At 53.8% G+C, this 21669-nt stretch overlaps 1 protein-coding gene across 3 annotated transcripts in view; it reads left to right on the forward strand.

Annotated features, from left to right (window-relative positions):
• LOC102455595 (nuclear receptor subfamily 2 group F member 5) overlaps positions 1-21669 on the forward strand; it is a 44264-nt gene that overhangs the window by 22129 nt on the left and 466 nt on the right. For all 3 annotated transcript variants that reach the window (XM_075907034.2, XM_075907033.2, XM_075907032.2), the window contains one exon: positions 8558-9082. In XM_075907034.2, coding sequence (XP_075763149.1) covers positions 8575-9082 — 508 coding nt within the window. In that variant the 5' untranslated portion in view covers positions 8558-8574. The remainder of the gene's footprint in view (positions 1-8557; positions 9083-21669) is intronic.

Consider the following 21669-nt stretch of genomic DNA (forward strand, 5'->3'; position numbering starts at 1 on the left):
CAATCAGTCGGGGCTGCACAGAAGCGAGACGCGCACCCCCCCCCCACACCAGTCTCACTGGTGTGAGGGGTTCAGTGTTTGGAATATGGCTGCCAGGGAGCAGGTGTGGGGTCCGGATGGGAGGGAGGGTGCAGGCCAATCGGAGCGGTGGGGGAAAAGCCGTTTCTCCAGCCTGGGGAAGAGAGAGAAGGTGAGGGGCCGCTTCTTCCTTCTGCCAGGCAGAGCCCGTGGGTCGCATCCGGCCCTGGTACGCCTGACTCTGGCTTATGAGACTCAGGGCATTGGGGAGCCAGTGCTGGTGCTCCAGTCCTGCGGGGGGTTCTGAGGGCTCCCCAATGCTGAGGGGTGAGAGGGGGGAGCTCTGTGCCTCACGGGCTGCAGTCAGGCAAACAGGGGCCGGATCCGGCCCACGGGCCGTAGCTTCCCCTCCCCCGGATTAGAACATGCGGCTGCTGCGCCTTGGGGTCGCTGGCCGGCATACCCACCCTGCGGATGGAGGCCGTGGTGCGGGTTCATACTGGCACGTTACGTAGGCTGGGTCCCACACCCACTGGCGTCGGGGGCCTCAGGCCCTTGGATCGAAAGGCCGAGGATTCTCCCAAATATTGTCACTGTCCTAGGATCAAGGAACCCTCATGCAGGAGGAACCGTTTTCAGTCACAAGCCTCTTCGCTGCAGTCCCCTCCCCCCCCCCCCCCCCCCCCCCGAGGCCCTTAACCCCAAACTCCGAACATTCATGCCTCTCTTAGGAGGAAACCATCCGCCCCACGTGGGATCATGGCCTCCTTGCCCCCTCCCCTCCTTTTAGTGCTGCAAATGGTCAGATTCCTGCAGGGGAGGGGGAGGTTGGCTGAAGTGGTTCCTGCGGGCCCTGAGATCAGGGGCCCCAGCAGGCCAGGTGCGGCGCAGACCCGGTGATGGCACTAGGCAAAGGATGGAAGGAGAATCAGAAGCAAACCTGGATTTCATGAGCCCCCCCGCCGCCCCCACCTGTGCCTGACCTGCTGCCCCACATCCTGCCTCCTTTAAACCCTGCGCCGTGTGCTGCCCCGCACCCTGCCTCCTTTAAACCCTGCGCCGTGTGCTGCCCTGCACCCTGCCTCCTTTAAACCCTGCGCCGTGTGCTGCCCCGCACCCTGCCTCCTTTAAACCCTGCGCCGTGTGCTGCCCCGCACCCTGCCTCCTTTAAACCCTGCGCCGTGTGCTGCCCCGCACCCTGCCTCCTTTAAACCCTGCGCCGTGTGCTGCCCCGCACCCTGCCTCCTTTAAACCCTGCGCCGTGTGCTGCCCCGCACACTCTGCCTCCTTTAAACCCTGCGCCGGGTGCTGCCCCGCACCCTGCCTCCTTTAAACCCTGCGCCGGATGCTGCCCCGCACCCAGCCTCCTTTAAACCCTGCGCCGTGTGCTGCCCCGCACCCTGCCTCCTTTAAACCCTGCGCCGTGTGCTGCCCCGCACCCTGCCTCCTTTAAGCCCTGCGCCGTGTGCTGCCCCGCACCCTGCCTCCTTTAAACCCTGCGCCGTGTGCTGCCCCGCACCCTGCCTCCTTTAAACCCTGCGCCGTGTGCTGCCCCACACAGCCTGCCTCCTTTAAACCCTGCGCCGTGTGCTGCCCCACACCCTGCCTCCTTTAAACCCTGCGCCGTGTGCTGCCCCACACCCTGCCTCCTTTAAACCCTGCGCCGTGTGCTGCCCCGCACCCTGCCTCCTTTAACCCTGCGCCGTGTGCTGCCCCACACCCTGCCTCCTTTAAACCCTGCGCCGTGTGCTGCCCCGCACCCACATAAACCACCTTCGCTCGCCCCCTCCCCCATGCCACCGCCCTTACTTTGGCGGCGCCGCTCCTGATTCGAGCCGGTGTAAATGAGAATGGACTTGGGCACGTTTTCTTCCTCCCCCTCGGCCTGGTCCTTTTTCACCTCTTCCAGGGAAACAATCAAGCCCACGGCTTCCTTCTTCCTTTCTAGTCCCCTCCTCGCCCTGCGCTGCTCATCGACAAAGGAATCGCATACGCACAGCACACCGGGAAAGAGGGCAGCCCCATTCAGAGCGTGGCTTGCCTAGCAGGGACTTAATATGAGATGCCCAAGGAGGGTTCACTTAAGATCACCTCCCGGCCAACCTCCTGCCTTCCACTGAGTTACAGGGATGGGGGGGTGGGGAAGCAGAGGAGCCCTGGCATTACAACTGTGCCATCCAGCTAGGGCAGTGGCTGAGGCCCCATGTGAAATACTCTCCATCAATGTTCCCTCTAATCTTTTCCATCCATGTGCGGATTTTTCCCCACCCTGTGCGGAATAAATTTTATGTGCCTGGCAGCACGTGCGGATGTGCACCACCGGTGTAAACAAACAAACAAACAAACAAAAAAGCCCTCGCTGTGGGTGCTCTGCAAGTCCGGTGAGCAGCCTCTGGATCTCTCTTGAGCAGTCGCCCAACCGCCCAGCTTACAGGGAACACTGTTTTGCAAACACTGGTGTACACCTCTGCACAGGGCGCCAGGCACTGGAGAATCAGGGCTTCCCAACTCAGATCCTAGCCAGCAACTCCCAATTGTGAGGATGAAAATCGCAAGCAAATAACAGCCCCCTCCCACCCGCAACTTCCTGAAATGAGCGGAATCTTGAATTAGGCATAAATCCAAGGATGCAATCCATTTAACGTCACCAGCTCTGGCCTTGGGTTCTTGTGTCTCATTTCTTAACAGTGCCAACGCCTCCTTTCCCCACCAAAGCTGTGATTCAGAAGGGGCTCTGGACAGGGAATCAGGCCCGGTGCGTAGGAGAAGAGGGGAACGATTTTACAAAACCTGATCTGCTTACGCAATTAGTGCATTGGCTGTGTTTTCATTTCAGTCCAAACAGGTTTAATTTAGACCCTTCCCCTGCAGTGCTGGGAATAGAACTGGGTGAGACAATTCAGCTGAAACATTTTTTTTTTTTTGACTGCACAAAGCAGCTTTTGGTCCACCGATCCTGCTCACGAATTGGTGTTGATCTGGTCGAATTGTTTCAGATAAAAACAAAATTGTGAAAATGTGGAAATGTTTCCCTTGGACATTTTGCTAATGAAACGTTTTCCCTTTTTCAGATCCAAACAACTTTCTCTGAGATTGTCCTTTGAGATTGATTTACAAATGCAATTTTTTTTAAAGGTAGAAAATGAAACGGGTCAAACTAAACATTTTGTTTGATCTGAAAAGAATTTTTTTTTTTTGGACATTTCGATTTGCTGAAGATGCTGAAAATTTTCCTCCTCGCGTCAACCCAAAACAATTCTCCTCTCCCACCTTTTCAGAATTGTCATCAAAACAAACAACCTTTTACACACAGCTCTAGTTGAAATCTCAAAGCCAAGACCCTTTCTCCACTGCAGAGTGTAGCTGGGAGTGAAACTGACTGGTAACAGGGTCCGTCTACACTACAAAATTATTTTGGAATAGTTGACGTTATTTCGAAATAACGAAGAGTGTGTTTACACAACAAGCCATTATTTTGAAATAACAAAGAGCGCGTCAACACAGCACGCCGTTATTTCAAAATAATGTTGAACGGGAGGACTTCTTACTCCCATTCCTGTAACCCTCATTTCACGAGGAGTAAGGGAAGTCGGAGGAAGAGCGTTTTTCCTTCGACTTCCTCCTGGGCAGACAGCACCAAAAGTCGCGTTAAACTATTTCGACTTCAGCTACACGACTGACGTAGCTGAAGTTGCGTAGCTAAATTTGACTTTTGCCCTGCTGTATAGACATACACAAAGAAAGATAAATTGACCAGGGTCACTCTATCTTGCTTAGGGTTTTATACTGTGCCATCCATCACTGCAGTTTTTGGGAATCTTCCGTTTAAAATCTAGAGAAACAGCAAAATCCCCTACTGGATTCCATGGAGTTTCTGGTGCTTTTTGGGGGCGGGGGGGTAGTTAAAACTGTTTAAGACAGGTTGCTTTTAGAATGTTGGGGGGTTTTTAGATGTAATAACATGAATAAATGTCCTCTTTTTGTTTTGGTTTGCAGGTGTCTGAGTGTAGACAGGGTTCAGGCTGGTCTGCATTGGGATTCAGGGACAGACTAGGTGTCTGTATTAGGGGGTAGATGGGTGTCTGCAGGGGGGTTCTGGAACAGAGCAGGTATTTGTGTTAGAAGTGTGAAGAGGCAGTGCTAAGACAGTCTCTGGATTTGATTGATCTCCCCAGGAAATTTGTTCCATTAGCCAGATTTCTGTCTCTGTCTGTCTCTGTCTCCCCCCACCCCGCTGCCTCCCATCATGGTATAGGGAGCTGGGAGACATGCCAGAGAATAAAACAGGATCAATGGTGAAAATTTAATTGCAAAAGTTCTTTCAGTCTGAATCAGCTTAGTTCTTAGATTTTTTCCTCCGCCTGGAGAAGGAGCCTGATTCGTCATTTGCCCTACCCTTTGTGCATTCATTTACACTAGCGCAATGCCAGTGTGAAACCACCCACGGTGCACGGCAGTGGAGAACCCGAGGTTGAAATGTGAAATGGGGAGACAGGGCCCTCCACAAGACCGGGCTCTGTTCCTAGCCCTGAAACCGGCCTGGTGGCTGACCTTGGGCAAGTCACTGCCTTGCTCTGTGCCTCTGTTTCCCCAGCTGTCAAATGGGAATAATGCTATAGGCCCTCCTTTGTAACGCGTTTTGAGACCCATGCATGAAAAAGTACTTTCTAAACAGCTTCCTAGAGATGATAATGACTAAACCCCAGGCTTTAAACCAAGCTCTAGTAAGAATCCGGATGAGAACTTCATGGGGAGAAATATTTCCACTTCTCCATGGTCCCATATCTTCCTCGAAAGGAGCTGGTGCTGGGCACGGCGGCTCCAGGTTAGATGGACCTCGGGTCTGATGCAGTCTGGCAGCGCCCATGTCCCTAATCAGACAAGTTTTGCTTTTCTAATTCACATCCAGTCTGGCCCCGGCTCTCCCCATAGGCTGAGGCCGGTCTAGAGAGACTCCATGGAAGTCCATGCAGGTCACACTGCTGTGAGTAGACTCGGCCCTTTCTATTTTCCTCAGGGCAGCTGCAGGGAATGCTAGATTACGGGGGGGGGCCCGAAACTCAGATCAATGGCCACATTTATGACAACGGCACCTGCAGATCCCCGCAGCGGGGGCGGCGCATGCTCCATAGTCTTGAAAAACTCCGAATTCCAGGGTCCCTCTGGTCTGGTGTCCTGTCTGGAAAGTCTAGGGCCAGACGCCTCCGAGGACACCCCCTAGTGGATATCAGTGGAATAACCTACTCCTGGAGGAAATTCCTTCCTGACCCCATCAGGGAGTAGCTAGCTCATGCCCTGAAGCAGGAGAGGTTACGGCCCTTATCAATTTAACACCATCTAAACCAGATATAAATCCATCCACCTCCTCCGTCTTTCCTCCCCTCCCCCCCACAGTGGTTCTCACCATCTCTGTGACCTTCCTTTCTTTGTTCCCTCCAGACTCATACAATTGATTCGTTGCTTTTAATGGGCCGATTCCTCCTCCTCTCTGTTCTCTTTTGATTGGAGGCCTGGCCTGGTGAAATCTTCTCCCTTCCAGGGCACCAGGGTTTTAGAAGTAGCAGAAATCTCACGCCACGTACGCCAGAGGCATTGCGAAGCTTGTAGGACCCGGAGTCAGAGTTTACAGGGTTTCAGCCATCTGGGTACTGCCTGCCCTGCAAGCTACAGGCTGCCCGCCCGAACCGAACTCCCAGCTTGGCGTCCGACCCGACTCCTAAACTAAAGCGAGTTGGTGGGAACGATTTGCACCGGGAATCACCAAGGGAGGAGGGACGGAAACTCGGCACAGTGCCTTGACCAACCCAGCAGCTACAAAGCAGGGAACATTTTGGAGAACAGAGACTCTGGATGCATCTGAGACGATTTAGTCTCACTTTTTAGGAAGCTTTGGTTGGTCCCTTGTAGATGGAAACCAAAATATCATTCTCCTTCATAAGAACATAAGAATGGTCGCACTGGGTCAGACCAAAGGTCCATCTAGCCCAGTATCCTGTCTGCCAACAGTGGCCAGCGCCAGGTGCCCCACGGGGATGGACCGAAGACAATGATCAAGCGATTTGTCTCCTGCCATCCCTCTCCAGCCTCTGACAAACAGAGGCCAGGGACACCATTTCTATCCCCTGGCTAATAGCCTTTTATGGACCTAACCTCCATGAAATTATCTAGCTTCTCTTTAAACTCTGTTAGGCTATGTCTACACTGGCGCGATCTTGCGCCAGAGCTATGCAAATGAGGCTAAGCGTGGAATATCGCCGAGCCTCATTTGCATATCTAATGAGCCGCCATTTTGCGGAAGAGGCTCTTGCGCAAGAAGGAGCTGTCTACACTGCCCCTTCTTGCGCAAGAAAAGCCCTCTTGCGCAACGCCGCTACGCCTGAAAATAATCAGCGTAACAGCACTGTGCGAGAGGGGTTTTTTTGCGCAAGAAGGGGCAGTGTAGACAGCTCCTTCTTGCCGAAGAGCCTCTTCTGCAAAAATGGCGGCTCATTAGATATGCAAATGAGGCTCGGCGATATTCCACGCTTAGACTCATTTGCATAGGTCTGGCACAAGATCGTGCCAGTGTAGACATAGCCTTATAGCCCTAGCCTTCACAGTCTCCTCTGGCAAGGAGTTCCACAGGTTGACTATTCGCTGTGTGAAGAAGAACTTTCTTATATTAGTTTTAAACCTGCTACCCATTAACTTCATTTGGTGTCCTCTAGTTCTTCTATTATGGGAACTAATAAATAACTTTTCTTGATTCACCCTCTCCACACCACTCATGATTTTATAGACCTCTCTCATATCCCCTCTCAGTCTCCTCTTTTCTAAACTGAAAAGTCCCAGTCGCATTAGCCTCTCTTCATATGGGACCCGTTCCAAACCCCTAATCATTTTAGTTGCCCTTTTCTGAACCCTTTCCAAGGCCAAAATATCTTTTTTGAGGTGAGCAGACCACATCTGTACACAGTGGAAAAGATGTGGGCGTACCATAGTTTTATACAGGGGCAGTAAGATACTCTGTGTCTTATTTTCTATCCCTTTCCTAATAATTCCTAACATCCTATTTGCCTTTTTGACCACCGCTGCACACTGTGTGGAAGTTTTCCTTCTCCCTGCCACCACTGCACACTGTGTGGAAGTCTTCCTTCTCCCTGCCCCCTTCTCTGCCCAGCCTGTTCCTTTACTTTGCTCTTTTTTGGCCTTTCCCCTGTGTTCTTATGTTGGTGGACAGGGAGGGGAAACAGACGGAAAATTCCGTAGTTGGCCTGGTGAGAAGTACGCTCATCGGAGATGTGGGAGACCAAGGTCCGAGTCCCTGGCCTTGTTTTCCAGCCAGCTCTGGTCTAAATGTCATTGGTTTCTCATCTCCCTCCCCTAGTCGCTGTTATCATTCAAGCCCACTTAATTCCCCCGCAACCGCGTGATTCTTCTTTATTTATTCGTATTAGAGTAGAGGCCTCAGCCAGGATGGGAGTCCCCACTAGACGCCTGTACCCGAAAGAGATAATAATCTAAATAGGCAAGAGGGTCAAAGGGTGAGCAAGGAAAACAGCGGCAGAGTGCGGAGAAGCAATTTGCCCCCTCTCCTAGGGCAGCCCCATTTTGATTGTTATTGATGCGGAGACTCTGCATTGCAAGTCTCCGTGTCTTCCAAGGTGTGGGCAGGGCCGGATTAAGGCATGGGCTAGCCGGGCAGCTGCCCTGGGCGCCAACCTATGGGGAGCGCCTGGCTCCCAGATCGCGGGCTGCAGCAGCTCCCAGCTGCCACTCTGCAGCGGCCGCCCGGGGCGGGGGCCGCGTTAACCCCTGCAGCACCGGCCAGCGACGTCCTGCTGCCACCAGCACCACGTGACCTCCTCCAACCCGGGGTGCAATTAAACTGTCTGCCCAGGACGCCAGAATGGCTCGGTCCGGCCCTGGGTGTGGGGGAGTTACCGGGCGCCGCACCCTCCACCTGCAGCCAGATCCAACTCCCAGACAGCAGCTAGAGCAGAAGGTTTATTGGTCCGCAGAGATACAGCGTAGCACAGACTTGTGAGCACAGCACCCGGGAGCAGCCAGTACCAGAGGGGGCCCAGAGCCAAGGGCCCCACCCAACCCCCCTCTCTACACCCCAAGCCAGCCCTGCAACCAGCCCCTCCCTGACTCTGGCCTTTGTCCAGCATCCTGGGCAAAAGGTGTCACTTAGTCCTATCCCCTCCCAGGCTCAGGTTTACAGAAAGCAACAGCCATAGTTGTGTGTGTGAGGGAGACTCCCACCAAAATCCCCATGGCCACCTCGTCACGGATGGGAAACTGAGGCCCGCCCCCCCCCCCCCGGGGGTTACTGCAGGACAGTAGGAATCATGTGCAAAGCGAACAGAGCCAATCCGGGTCCCCACTTTGTCGCCCTCCTCCCGGCAAAGGGAAGTGATTGGGCTCGGATCAGAACCAGGAATAGGAGGGATTCCAGAGGCCAGGTGGCTACCCACAACCTCTCCGCTAACCCCCTGCTTTCCCGGCAGCAGTTCCTCTAGTCACCCCGTCTCTTCTCTCCCCTCCCCCCCTGCAGCCGTGCAACGGGGCCGCATGGCCCACACGCAGACCAGCCCAGGCCAGTACCTGCTGAACAACGGGGACCCGTACAACGGCCACTCCTACCTGACCGGCTTCATCTCCCTGCTGCTGCGGGCGGAGCCGTATCCGACCTCCCGCTACGGGGCCCAGTGCCTGCAGTCCAACATCATGGGCATCGAGAACATCTGCGAGCTGGCGGCCCGCCTGCTCTTCAGTGCCATCGAGTGGGCCAAGAACATCCCCTTCTTCCCCGACTTCCAGCTCTCGGACCAGGTGTCCCTGCTGCGCATGACCTGGAGCGAGCTCTTTGTCCTCAACGCCGCCCAGTGCTCCATGCCGCTGCACGTGGCCCCGCTGCTGGCGGCCGCCGGGCTCCACGCCTCGCCCATGTCGGCCGACCGGGTGGTGGCCTTCATGGACCACATCCGGGTCTTCCAGGAGCAGGTGGAGAAGCTCAAGGCCCTGCACGTCGACTCGGCGGAGTACTCCTGCCTCAAGGCCATCGCGCTCTTCACGCCAGGTGGGTTGGGCCGAGGGGGCGGGGCTAAGGCAGGTCCTCTCCTCCCATTGGTGATGCCTGTCCCCTTCCACTTGTTCACACCTGATGAGTTGCGCCAAGGGGTGTGGCAGGGGCGGGGCAGGAGGAGGTGACTGGTGTCTTTGAAAGCCGTTGCCTTGGGCATGCCCAGTGAGTTGTTCTGGCTCCTGCCTCTTCTCCATCCTTAGGGCTGGTTTTGTTGGGCTTTCGGCCCAAGTTTTCCACCTCGTTTGATGTTTTGCTCAATGGGATCCAAAGCTTTTTAGCCTTGAGCGGTGCCCCACCCCCAATCCCTTTGCCTCCAGGGAGAGAAAGAGGGCCGGGGAGGTGGAAAAAGCGTCACTTTCGGTTTTATTTGCCAGTTTTTTTACTTGGCTGATGACCAATGCACCCTCTAATTTTTTTGCCCCGTCCATGTGCAGAATAATTTTTTAGTGTGCACCAAAGCATGTGCACCACCCAGTGGAAACAAAACATTGCTGTGGGTGCTCTGTTAATCAACTGGGCAGCATTTGAATCTCTCCTGAGCGGCCGCAAAAGTACACAGTTTCCAGGGAACTCGGCTGGTGACATTTACCTCATTTGTTTCACGTTCAGCTTTTTTTCTTATTGCCATTTTCACAGTCAAATGACTGTGATTGGTCGGGTTTTCAGCCTCATAAGAGAATTGCATAAAAAGTTACGAAATGTTTCCATTAATATCAGGCTTTGTTAAATGGCCTCCTTTTTAAAACAAAATCCTAATTTTGGGAAGTCGGAACTACATTGATCGCATGGTGTTGCCAATATTTTATTCTGGGTCTCACAATGTTTCTATTTTTCTTAAAGTCGCAGCTCCCAGAATCATGTAACTATGAAAGACTCTCTGCTTCCATTCTTTCTCAGTCTTTCTTTTGTCGTAGCAGAAAAAAAAATCTTGTAAACATGATCCCTCGTGGGTAAAAAGCCCCAAAACCCAAAATCCAAAGCACTGATAGCAAATGCAAGGAAACCCCAATTAATTTCTCTTTAAAAAATTCCTATAATTCTTAAGCCCATTTCATCATTTTGGGGGACGGATCCAACTCTGAATTTTGGACACTTGGGGTGCGTCTATACAGCAGCGTTATTTCGGAATAACAATGCAAATGTCAACACGGCAATTCCATTATTTTGAAATAAATTTGAAATAACGGACAGCTTATTCCGACTTCTGTAAACCTCATTCCATGAGGAATAATGCCTCTTCCAAAATAGCTATTTTGGAATAGTAGTCGTGTGGATGTTCCACTTTTGCTATTTTGAAATAGCTCTTCCCCAGGGCCATTCAAAGTAATTCCTCCCTAGTGCCACCTTGGTCTCTAAACCGAGATAGCACGTCTACATTGAGGAAGCCTTCCTTGGATTAATTTTGAGGCTTCCCTGTAGTCTAGCTAGGCTGTGTCTACACTGGCCATTTATTCCAGAAAATCAGCCGCTTTTCCGGAATAACTCGCCAGCTGTCTACACTGGCCCCTTGAATTTCTGGAAAAGCACTGACGATCTAATGTAAGAAATCAGCCGCTTTTCCAGAAATACTATGCTGCTCCCGTTCGGGGAAAAGTCCTTTTTCCGGAAAACTGTTCTGGAAAAGGGCCAGTGTAGACAGCACAGTAGTGTTTTCCGCAAAAAAGCCCCGATCGCGAAAATGACGATCGGGCTTTTTTGCGGAAAAGTGCATCTACATTGGCACAGACGCTTTTCTGGAAAAAGTGCTTTTCCGGAAAAGCATCCTGCCAATGTAGACGCGCTTTTTCCGGAAATACTTATAACGGAAAACTGTTCCGTTTTAAGCATTTCCGGAAAATCATGCCAGTGTAGACGTAGCCAGGATGTGTTATTTCGAAATAACCTATTTTGGAATTTTTTTTCAGAATAGTTTATTGTGAAATAAGCGTGCAGCGTAGACATATCCATAGGGTCCTAAAGGTCTTTGTAACAGTGAACTTCACAGCACAAAAGAGTTAAATTCTGATTTCAATGTCCAATCTCCACCGATTACGCCATGAGCGTCAATCAGCAGTGAAATCAGATTTAGTTCATTTTTCTCAACCCTTCCTCCAGATTTTCAGAAGAATGTAACCTCTAGCAGCTTTCATTTAGACAACTAAACACCCATAAATTGGCCAGATTTCCAAGACGGATATGCACCCAGTAGCTTGCATTGTTCTTTAAGGAAACTTCTGGGAGATTCTCAGTAGTAGGTTGCTGAGTCTGTTTGAAAAGCTGTCTGTCAGAAGTTCCTGGCTTAATTAACTTACACCAGGTGGAGTGGGTTGAGAATGTTCCAACACTTTTTTGGCTGAAAAAATGGCAAAATCCAAATTGTTCACAAAACGGGATCCTGCCAACTCGAACAATTATTGCAGAAGAAAAGTTCTGAGATTGTCAACATTTCGGACGTTTTCCACCACAAAACGCTTGTTGATTTTGAAATGTTGGTCAATGTAGACTAAACCCCGAGGTGGGGAGGAGGGTTCATGAAATGATTGACGTTGAAATAACCCATTTTCAAAAGGATCCAAGCACATTTTTCCATCCTCCAAACCCAATTTGGTTTTTTGAACCAGAGGTTTGGTTTGCCAAAAATTGCTGAGATGTTCCTCTCGCTTCGGGGCAGGGGCATTTTTTGATATTTCAAAAATGTCGCTGGGTCAGAAAAATGCCTCCTGGCTTGGCAGGGAGAAGAGGACGCTTTAGAGATAATAAAAACGGAGACTTTGGGGGCCGGATTCTCCACTCCCCTGCAAATTGTGCCGTTACTTATGCGGATGTACAGTGAATGCAGCCCACAGCGGTTCTGATCTGGGAGCCTTTGATGCTCCCTTTGCACTGCTGAATGTTATCTCAGGTGCCTCAGTCCACCCCGACATCCTGGGCTTCGCTCTGCTTTCACCTTGGCAACGCAGGTCTTCTTGAAATCAGAGCTTTGCTGCAGAGAAGTCGTTGTGCTGCACGTGTGATGTCAGCCGTTGCCAGGGCAGTAGGCTGTGATGTCACAAGGGCTGGAGGGTCTGACTTCACTGTAGCTCCGCATGGGAGACGCAAGAGTGCACCGTGGGGTGGAAAGAGGAGACACCGTTAAAAAAAGCCTCTACCCACAGCAGCACAAGAGGTCGCACCCCAGCACTGGGTGGGGGGATGTCGGGCGATGGGTCTTGTGGCTGCAGGGGGATCAGGTGAGCATGGCTGGGGGGTAAGGCAGCTTCCTGCCTGGCCGGCACCACAGACTGTGCTGCGCCCCAGAAGTGGCCGCAACAGGCCCAGCTCCTGGGGGGGGAGTGCACAGAGATCTGCGCACTGCCCCTGCCCCAAACACTGGCTCTGCACTCCCACTGGCTGGGAACCTGTTGCCGGCAGCTTCTGGGGGCAGCCTGGTCTGCGGTGCCAGGAGAGGCAGGAAGCTGCCTTAGATCCACCGCTGCCCGGGAGCTGCTCAAGCTAAGCCCTTCCTCCCCCAGCCCTGAAACCGTCCTCTCCCCCCAAAGCCGGAGCCCCCTCCTACAGCCCAAAGCTCCCATCCTCTGCCCCACCCCGGAGCCCACGCTCCAGTCACATTCTATTGGGTGGCAGCACCAACGATTTCCTTCAACAGGGGCATGAGAAAAAAAGCTTGAAAACCGCTGGTCTATTCCCCCAGAACAGGGCAGGACCAGACGTCTACAGGGACGCGACAGGCGGGATGGCCCAGACATTTGTTCTGGTCTGGCAAGACGCAGGATCGATGAATCAATAGTCTATTCTCCTGGCACGTCTGGGCTTCCTAACCCCTCCGGGGACGTCCTCTGAGAGCAGATGTCCCTAAAGAGGTCCGGACATCTGCACTCGGGGCGGGCCTGCATTGCCAAGAGTTACACAGATCACTTACTGAGGGGGTTTGGAGTGGAAAGCAGGTGAAGAACCAGCCCTTCTCAATCAAGGTTCAAAGCCCGCATCTGATCCTAGTCAGGAAGGATGCTATTTGACTGGCCAGGGATGCCTGGATGGTACTGACCTGTCTGGCACTCACAGGAAGGTGTCTTTGAAAATCTTGAATCCAGCCTAAATGACAAGAGTGGCTAAAAGACATAGGGATGTTAAATATCTTTTAATCAACTCACCGATGGATTTTCCATCGACTAGTCGATTAGTCGATAAGTGGGGAGGCGCAGTGGAGTTAACTCCCTGCCCCAGGAGCAGGGGCGGCCCGTGAGCCTAGGCAGACGAGGCAGTCGCCTAAGGCGCCACCAGCCCAGGGTGCCCGATGATGAAGTTACGGGGCGCCCCGGGCACCCGATGATGACGTCACAGCCATTGACGGCCGTGCAGGCGGGGGCGCCGATCGCGCCTTCCGCCTGGGGCGCCAGCTGCTGCAGCCATCCTGGAGCCGCTCCTGCCCAGGAGCTAACCCTGCTGCGGCTGTCTTTTAAATGTATTAAGAGCCACCGGGTTCTTAATACATTTAAAAAGCAGAGGTGAAGCATCTGGGATTTGGGGCGAGACGGGAATGGCTCACGCCTGGTCCCGCTACCCCCTGCGGAGATGGTGCTGGCTTTTAAACAGGCTCCCCCCGGCACCGGCTCCTGCTCCCGCCCCACGGTGCCTCTGATAGAGGCAGCAATGGGGGGAAGCGACTAGTCGAGGGACTAGTCGATTATTCCATAAGCTTTTGCTTGTCGGCTAGTCAACTAGTTGCTTACGTTCCTAAAAAGACCCGTGGGGCTTTCATACAGCTCTCTGGCAGCGCTGGGACCCCTAAAGAGCGTCAGCGTTTTGCTAGTGCAGGGGACAGCCAAGCTGGTGCAAAACAGACCGTGCCACTAAGGAGGTTAATTTCATCAGCGAAGTAAAAACCGCGGCAAAGAAAAACAGAAATGAATCTTTCCTCCCTCCCTGCCCCCCCGACTTTTCTCCTTCCCAGAGGCAATTTCGTTCTCAACAGCAAATTAGGGCTTGTCTGGGGAGGTCACATTTTCGAGCTTCTCGCCGCAACCGGCGGGGAGAGAATGGTACTAAAAACCAAATTAAAAAGCCTGAAAGACTTAAAGCTGCGCTTCTCCCATCACGCCCTGGCGCCAGGAGCCGGAGCTTTGAGGAAAATCTGCCGCGACCACTAGAGGCCGTGGCAAAGCCACGAGAGACACTGGTGGGCTGCAGCTCGGGGCTGGCGGGGTGACTCCTCCATACGGGACTAGCCCTCTGTGCTCGCGGGCGAACCTTGCCTGCCAGGCCCCCAGGCGGAGCGCCCGGGAAGCCAGCTGGGGAGGGGCACCTGCCTCCAATGTCCTAGATCAGGCTGAGCTCAGTGTGAAGTAGGGGCAGGTTCAATCAGTAGGGGCCCTGCCATCCTTTGATGCCAACTTCCCAGGGGCACAGGAGGGGCCCGAGGGGCTCTCATAGGCCAGCGGGTTGCAAACTTCTCACGACTCAGTTGATGCTGTGACCCAACTTCCTGCCTCTCCTGGCATCGCAGACCAGGCTGCCCCCAGCAGCAGGTTCCCAGCGAATGGAAGTGCGGAGCTAGTGCTGGGGGCAGGGGCAGTGCGCAGAGCCCTGTGCGCTCCCCCCCACACCTAGGAGCCGGGCCTGTTGCAGCCACTTCTGGGGCACAGCGCAGTCTGCAGTGCCAGGACAGGCAGGAAGCTGCCTTAGCCCCCTCACTGCTCACCTGATCCCCCTGCAGCCACGAGCCCCAGTACCTGACACGCCCCCCCCCAGAACTGGGTAGTGATCCATCATTTGAAAACCTCTGGCCTAGGCTACGTGTCGTCCTGCCCCTCGGAACAGGTCCTGCCCCAAAGAGCTTACAACCCCAGTAGGCCCAGGGCAGGATGGAGAAATGATTTGCTCAAGGTCACCCAGCTATAGAACCTAGGTCTGCAAGAGCACCTCCCTTCCCACTAGCCCACGCTGCCCTTACTACTCTCTGCCTGCCAGCCTGAGTGGCTGTTTTGCTGCTGTAGCCCCTCCCGAGGCAGCCCCAGAACCCAGCCCGGGGACACAGAACCCGGTCCGATTCGCCATTTGTCCTGCGCCAGGCACAGTCAATCACACCAGGGCCTCCCAGGGTGCACGGAGAATCAACCCATTTTCAGGGCAAGCTGCCGCAGCACCCGTGCGCTGCTCTCTGACCGGCAGGCGCGCCGAGGAAACAGATCCGTTTCCAGGCCATTGGCCAGGGACATTCTGTCTCGACCCGGCCGTGGCAGGGCCCGATTAGAATTGGAATTCCCCAGCGTTCCTTCCTCCCCACGTTCCCCTCCAAGAAACGTCACTGCCAAGCAATTCCAAGCGTGGGATTCTTCTTGTGGCACGCTACCCTTCGCCCCCACACAGTGAGGCCTTGCCGGTGCTGCCAGGTTTTGGTCTTTTAGGGCCCGTCTACACAGCAGGGCTAACCTCGAAATAAGCTGTGCAACGTGAGCGACGCTAACTGTGCAGCCAGGGCCGGCCCAAGGTATTCTGGCACCCCGGGCACGGGCGTGTGGTGCCGCCCCTGGGTGCATGGAACATGAGCAGGCCCGCCCCCCTACGGTGGACAGGCCCGCCCCCGGGGAGCACGGCGCATGCGCGGCCTGGCTACAGCCGCTGGCGCGCAGCCTGGGGCCCGCCCCTAGGGCGTACGGTGCAAGCGCGGCCCAATCCAGCCCGGCTGTCGCTGCTGGCACGCGCACCGGGCCGTGTAGGGCCCCGCAGCCGTGGGGGGAAGGGCGTTGCTGGCCGGCGCCGTAGGGATGGGTGGGAGGCCGGCGCTGCGGGCGCCGGGCGCGCGGTGCCTGATGGCAGCTATAAGGGACGCCGTGCGCCCCTGACAGCTGCCATCAGGCACCCTCCATCGGTTGGCGCCCTGGGCAGCTGCCTGGCTCACCTATGCCTCCGTCCGGCCCTGTGTGCAGCTGACATCGAAATAGCTTAACTCAGCTTTTGGCGCTGTCCACGCAGCAGTTATTTCAAGGCAGAGCACGACCTCCTTTCCTCCTCGTACAGCGAGGGGTTGCAGGATTCGGAGTAAGGAGCCCGTTAGTTTCGAGTTTGTTTCGGAACAGCGGGCTTGCAGTGTAGACACACGCTATGTTATTCCGTAGACATCGCCTTACTGCGCATCTCCTCTATTTCATCGGGGGGTGAAAGCCCCAGCTCCCGCAGTCACGGGACCAGGTGTGACTCTTGGCTTTTGGTTCCCCAAATCCAAAATTGTCCAGCCTTTGTGGGGGCCATTTTCAAGGGGCCGCTGACCGAGCCAGTCTCAGGGGTGGGCTGCGACTGCTTTTCAGCTCAGCCTCCCGAATCCTCCCCCCAGATCTCCTCGGGTTTTGTTTTGTTTTTTTTTTTTTGCTTGACAAATTCCCCCCCACCCCCTCCTTTTTTTTTTTTTTTTTTTTTTGCCTTGACTGGAGCCACCAATTGCTTAGGACCGGCCCTGGTGGGAGCCCAGAAAAAACTTGAAAACAGGATCTCTGCCTCCTTCTGCCCCAGGAGGGAAAGCAGAAGGGAAATTAAAAAAAACAACCCCTCCGATTTACTTTGTTTTACACATCCTGATGGGCAAGGCAAGCGCGAGACTTTGGTTCAATGCTTTAGTGACACAGCGTCAGAGAGAAGCCAGGTGGAAAGTCGGCTGGAGCGGAGAGCAGGAAGGCTGATGCTGTGGCCGTCAGCGATTCTGGAAGGTGGCAGGAGCCCGGGAAGGAATGATTAGGGAAGTGGTTTGAACACATCTTGTCACCTCGGAAGACAACGATCACAGCTGAGTTCTTGCTCCCCTCCCCTTTATAAAATCCCTGCTGCTGCGGCCCTGCCAGGCTAGCAGTGTCTGTGCTGGACAGGCCCAGTCTAGAACAGCGTTTCTCAACCAGCGGTACGAGTACCCTCAGGGGGACTGGAGAGAAGTCGGGGGGGTACGTCCACACAACTAAACTTTGGAGAAAACTGAATTTTTGTTTGAAGTTTTTCAGCGCTTTATTATTTGTGTACTTTTTACACCCAAGAATTTCATCACCCGCCCGGCTACGATTAAGTTGTTTAAACAAACGTGTTGCGATGGTAGAAAAACATTGTGTGTGTCTGAAAACTGTAGGTATTGGGGGGACTTAAACATTTTTTTAAAAGGGGGTACTTATCGTTCTTTTTAAGGGATACTTTATAAAAAAAGATGGAGAAACACTGGTCTGGAATAGCAGTGCAAGCAGATCAGGATTGAGGGACATTGACAGAACTGGCAGGGACAGAGGCGGGGGAGTGAGGGGGTGATCTGCCATCCTTTGACACCAGGGCTGGAATAGCAGGGGGGCTGCTACAGCAAAATGGGGTGTGGATTAGGAGGGAGACGCATGGGCGGAACTGGGGGGGGGGGAGGGCTGGAATATCAGGTTGCTAGTCTGGACTGTCAAAACAATTCCTCTTCCCGTTAACTCCGATCCCAACAGCCCCCACCAGAAGGGAAACGGAACAGGCATTTCCCACCCCGGCTAACATCAGCTCCAGCCAGTCACTGGGAACTCTAGTGTCAACATGGCACCCCCCACACCTTAAATTCTAATATAGACATGGTACCCCCCACAACAGTAGCGTCAACATGGTACCCCCCACTCCTTAAACTCTAGTATAGACGTTGTACCCCCCAACTCTAGTGTCGACATGGTACCCCCCACACCTTAAATTCTAGTATAGACGTGGTACCTCCCACAACTCTAGTGTCGACATGGTACCCCCCACACCTTAAATTCTAGTATAGACGTGGTACCTCCCACAACTCTAGTGTCGACATGGTAACCCCAACACCTTAAACTCTAGTGTAGACATGGTACCTCCCACAACTCTAGTGTAGACCTGGTACCCCCCCACCTTAAATTCTAGTATAGACGTGGTACCCCCCCATGCTAGTGTAGACCTGGTACCCCCCACACCTTAAACTCTAGTATAGACATGGTACACCCCCCCACGCTAGTGTAGACCTGGTATCCCCCACACCTTAAACTCTAGTATAGACGTGGTACACCCCCCCACGCTAGTGTAGACTTGGCACCCTCCACACCTTAAACTCTAGTATAGACGTGGTATCCCCCACAACTGTAGTGTCAACATGGTACCCCCCACTCCTTAAACTCTAGTATAGATGTGGTACCCCCCCCACGCTAGTGTAGACTTGGTACCCTCCACACCTTAAACTTTAGTGTCGACATGGTACCCCCCACACCTTAAACTAGGGCTCAGCAACCTAAGGCTCACGAGCCAAATATGGCTTGCGAGGGGAGCACGTCCGGCTCTGCCGGCAGCCGCTGGGCGCTCCCTCCAGGGTGTGCGCCTGCGCGGGCGCGCCCAAAGAATTGTAACCCTTGGATGTGGAAGGTAAGATGCTGCTGCTGCTGGCGGGGAGGCGGGGCCCGCCCCAGGAGGAGCTGGGCAGCTATCACGCAGCCCTGGTCCCAGCTCCAGCCCTGGGGAGAGGCCGGATGGCTCCGACCTCTCAGCTCCTGCCTCCTCGGGGTACCGCGGGGAGTCGCTTCCCACCCCCCCTCACCCCGGACTGCAGGGAGCCCCTGGCTGGTGAATGCTCGGGCTTCTTGGTGGGATGTCCTCGTATTTTGCTTCAACATCTATTGTGATTCTGAATGCCTTCCCGGGTTGGAGGTACCCGACAGACACAGGTGGAGACAGAACAAGGTTCACAAAGGGAGTGAAGCGCCACAGGCCACACTGAATGGCTCATTTGTGCTGTTATTAAGCAGCGTGTCGATTATCACGACTATTAAGCGGTGCGTTTTCAGCCATGCAAATGGGCATTCTGCTGCAGCGCTTTGTTGACCCCTTGTTCTGAATGCTGATGTCATTTGGCTCTTCGGTGGGAAAAGGTTGCTGACCCCTGCCTCAAACCGGCTCTGAGAGGGTGGCTCCTCTAGGCTAGGTCCTACACCTAAGAGGGCAGCAGGTCAGACTAGTGCAGGGCTTCTTAAACTTTTTAAGACAGAGGAACACCAAACAATTTTTTTTTATGGGGAACACCAAGGATTTTTTTTGTTGCGGGAAAAAAAAGCCCCCAGAGAAAAATTGTTGAGCAAAAAAAAAAAAGAAAGAAAAAGGAGGCTTGTCCCTTTAAGGGCAGCATTCTGTTCTCTCTGCGGCACACCTCCGACTGCCTCAAAGAAATGCTGGACTAGTGGCTAAGGTCTGGTGGGGCACTTGCACACCTGGTTTCATTCCTGGCTCTGCCACTGACTTGCAGTGTGATCTTGGGCAAATCCCTTCATCCGCTCTCTGCCTCAGTTTCCCCACCCGTTCTTTGTCCGGTCTCTTTTGATTCCAAGTGCTTGGAGGCAGGATCTGTCTCCTATTGTGTGTCTATACAGCACCTGACGAAATGGGGCCCTGAGCTCAGCCGGAGAGGGGGGCAGGGCTGCGCTCTGGGCCTCGGCCCCATTCCCACCGTGAGTCAGTCTTGTCTCCTGGGAGGAAGCTCTGCAGAGCAGAGGCTGCATGAGCAGCGCCTGGCACCACAGGGCCCCGGTCTCAGCTGGGCTTTCTAGGAGCGGCTGGAATAATAACAAAGCCACAACGCCGGGGAGGTTTTGGCAAGACGCCCCTCGGGCAGCCTAAGGCCCGAGGCACAAACAGGGCCTCCCAGGCACCCCGCCCTCCCAGCCGCTCGATGGCCTGTGGAGGAAGGTGGGCAGGAGGAGAGCTGTTCGGAGCCAGCTATTGTCGGCCGCGGGGGAGGCATTCTTTCCGCCGGGGCGAAATGTCTGTGGAATAGCCGGGCCGCCTTTGAAAGGCTGCAGGGGTGAATGTATTAGCGCCGAGCCCCCTTTCAGAGCTGTCAGTGGTGATGACTGCTCTGTCTGAATGGCCAGAGCTCATTCAGGGCTGTGAAAGGAACCCCTTCTCCTTTGCCTCAATTCAGGCCGTGAATTGAGCAAACTTGGCCAGGCCGGGGGGCGTCCTTTATTGCACGCTGGGAAACCCGGGGCCCGAAGAGAACCCCTCCTCGGATGAATGGCTGGGGCTTGGGAGATGTGTTTGGAAGGAGCCCGGGGGTGAGCGTTGCTCTGAGAATAGGCCGCTGGGAGACAGAGAGGGCAAGGTAGGGTCGAGCCTCTTGGGGAGTGGGAGGTGAGGCCGCACTAGGCGAAAGGGGCTCGGAAGGGCGAGGAACGGAGCTCTCCGTTCTCTTTGATCACGGAGATGTTAATCGGCACCGTCCATCCCAAAGGATCTCTAGAAGGCCCTGGGAAATTGCCGTTCTTGTGCCTGCAGTGCGACCGCTGCTGGGGTGGGACACGCCAGCCTTGTAACAGCGCCCAAAACCACTGCGCAAATTTAGGGCAGGAAGGGAAAAGGAGCATAGGTAGCTTGTTGAAAACTTCTGGGCGAAGTTCCCTGTTTTCCTTTCGGCCCGTTTCGAAGCGGACCTGTGCCTCTCCTGGAAAGCGATTTTTTCCCACGACAGTTTAACAGTTGAAATGGGGACTGAAGATTTTTGATGATGGGGGAAAAAATCCGGCTTTTGAGAATGAGTTTGGTAAAACTGTGCCATGGAAAAAGAAAAGCTAAGACTCTCTGGCCCCGGATTTCCTTCTTGCAAAAATGGCCACTGTTACGCCCAAAAGAGTATTCACCAAGAATTTAGTGCTGGCACCCAGCCGATGCTGGAGGGTGAGACTGGTGGCAGAGTGCAGTGGTGCATATTGCAATTTAAGCAGGACTCCAAAGTGAACTGCCTTCTCAGCCAAAGGTCACGGGACTCTAACGAGCCCCGGTGATTAGCGGTTTGGTTCAGGAATTATACAAATTATGCATCATGTAAAGCCTACTCATTTACCTAAGCAAGCATGCAGCTAAAATTGGGGAGTCCAGGAAGGACTCTTAGTTTCTGTGCTTGGCTCTGGGAGGGAGGCCTGCCAAGTGGTTAGAGCAAGTGAGAGTCTGGGTTCTAGTCCCATCTTGGATGAATCAATTGACTTATTGGTACCTCCGTTTCCCTAGGCGCTCCCATCTTTTCACAGCTAGTACCTCTCTCTTGTTTGCTATGCCCGTGTTCTGTTACAGTGTTTCGTAAACGTTTTAAGACAGAGAAACACCAAAAAAACAAACAAAAAAAGAGGATGAGGAAAAGTTATTGAGCAAAAAGAAAAATAGGAGGGAAGTTATTGAGGAGAGGGGGGCGGGAAAAGGGTGGCTATTTTGAACTCTGTTGTTCTCCACGACTGCCTTGCGGCACACTGGTGTGCCAGGGAACACAGTTTAAGAAACACTGCTCTATCACATTCATAACAGGGTTGGGAACTGCTTGGAGACAGGCACTGTAATGGGCCTAACAAGCGTATGGTCATCACTTTGATCCCCACTACCAGGGAGTCCCACAGGTTAACCATGACTATGCCAAGGAGGCCCACAGGTTAAACTTTCCTGTGCCAAAAAGTCCTACGAGTTAGCCCCAATTCTGACCTGCACCCAGGAGTTCCACAGATGAATCCCCCACTGTGACCTGCACCAGGGAGTGCCACAGATTAACTCCAAACATGGCTTGTGCCAGAGACTCCCATAGGTTAACCTTGATTGTGCCCTGCAGAACTCCC

The sequence above is a fragment of the Pelodiscus sinensis genome, chromosome 22 (genome assembly GCF_052426305.1).
Source record: "Pelodiscus sinensis isolate ZL-2025 chromosome 22, ASM5242630v1, whole genome shotgun sequence".
NCBI lineage: Eukaryota > Metazoa > Chordata > Testudines > Trionychidae > Pelodiscus > Pelodiscus sinensis.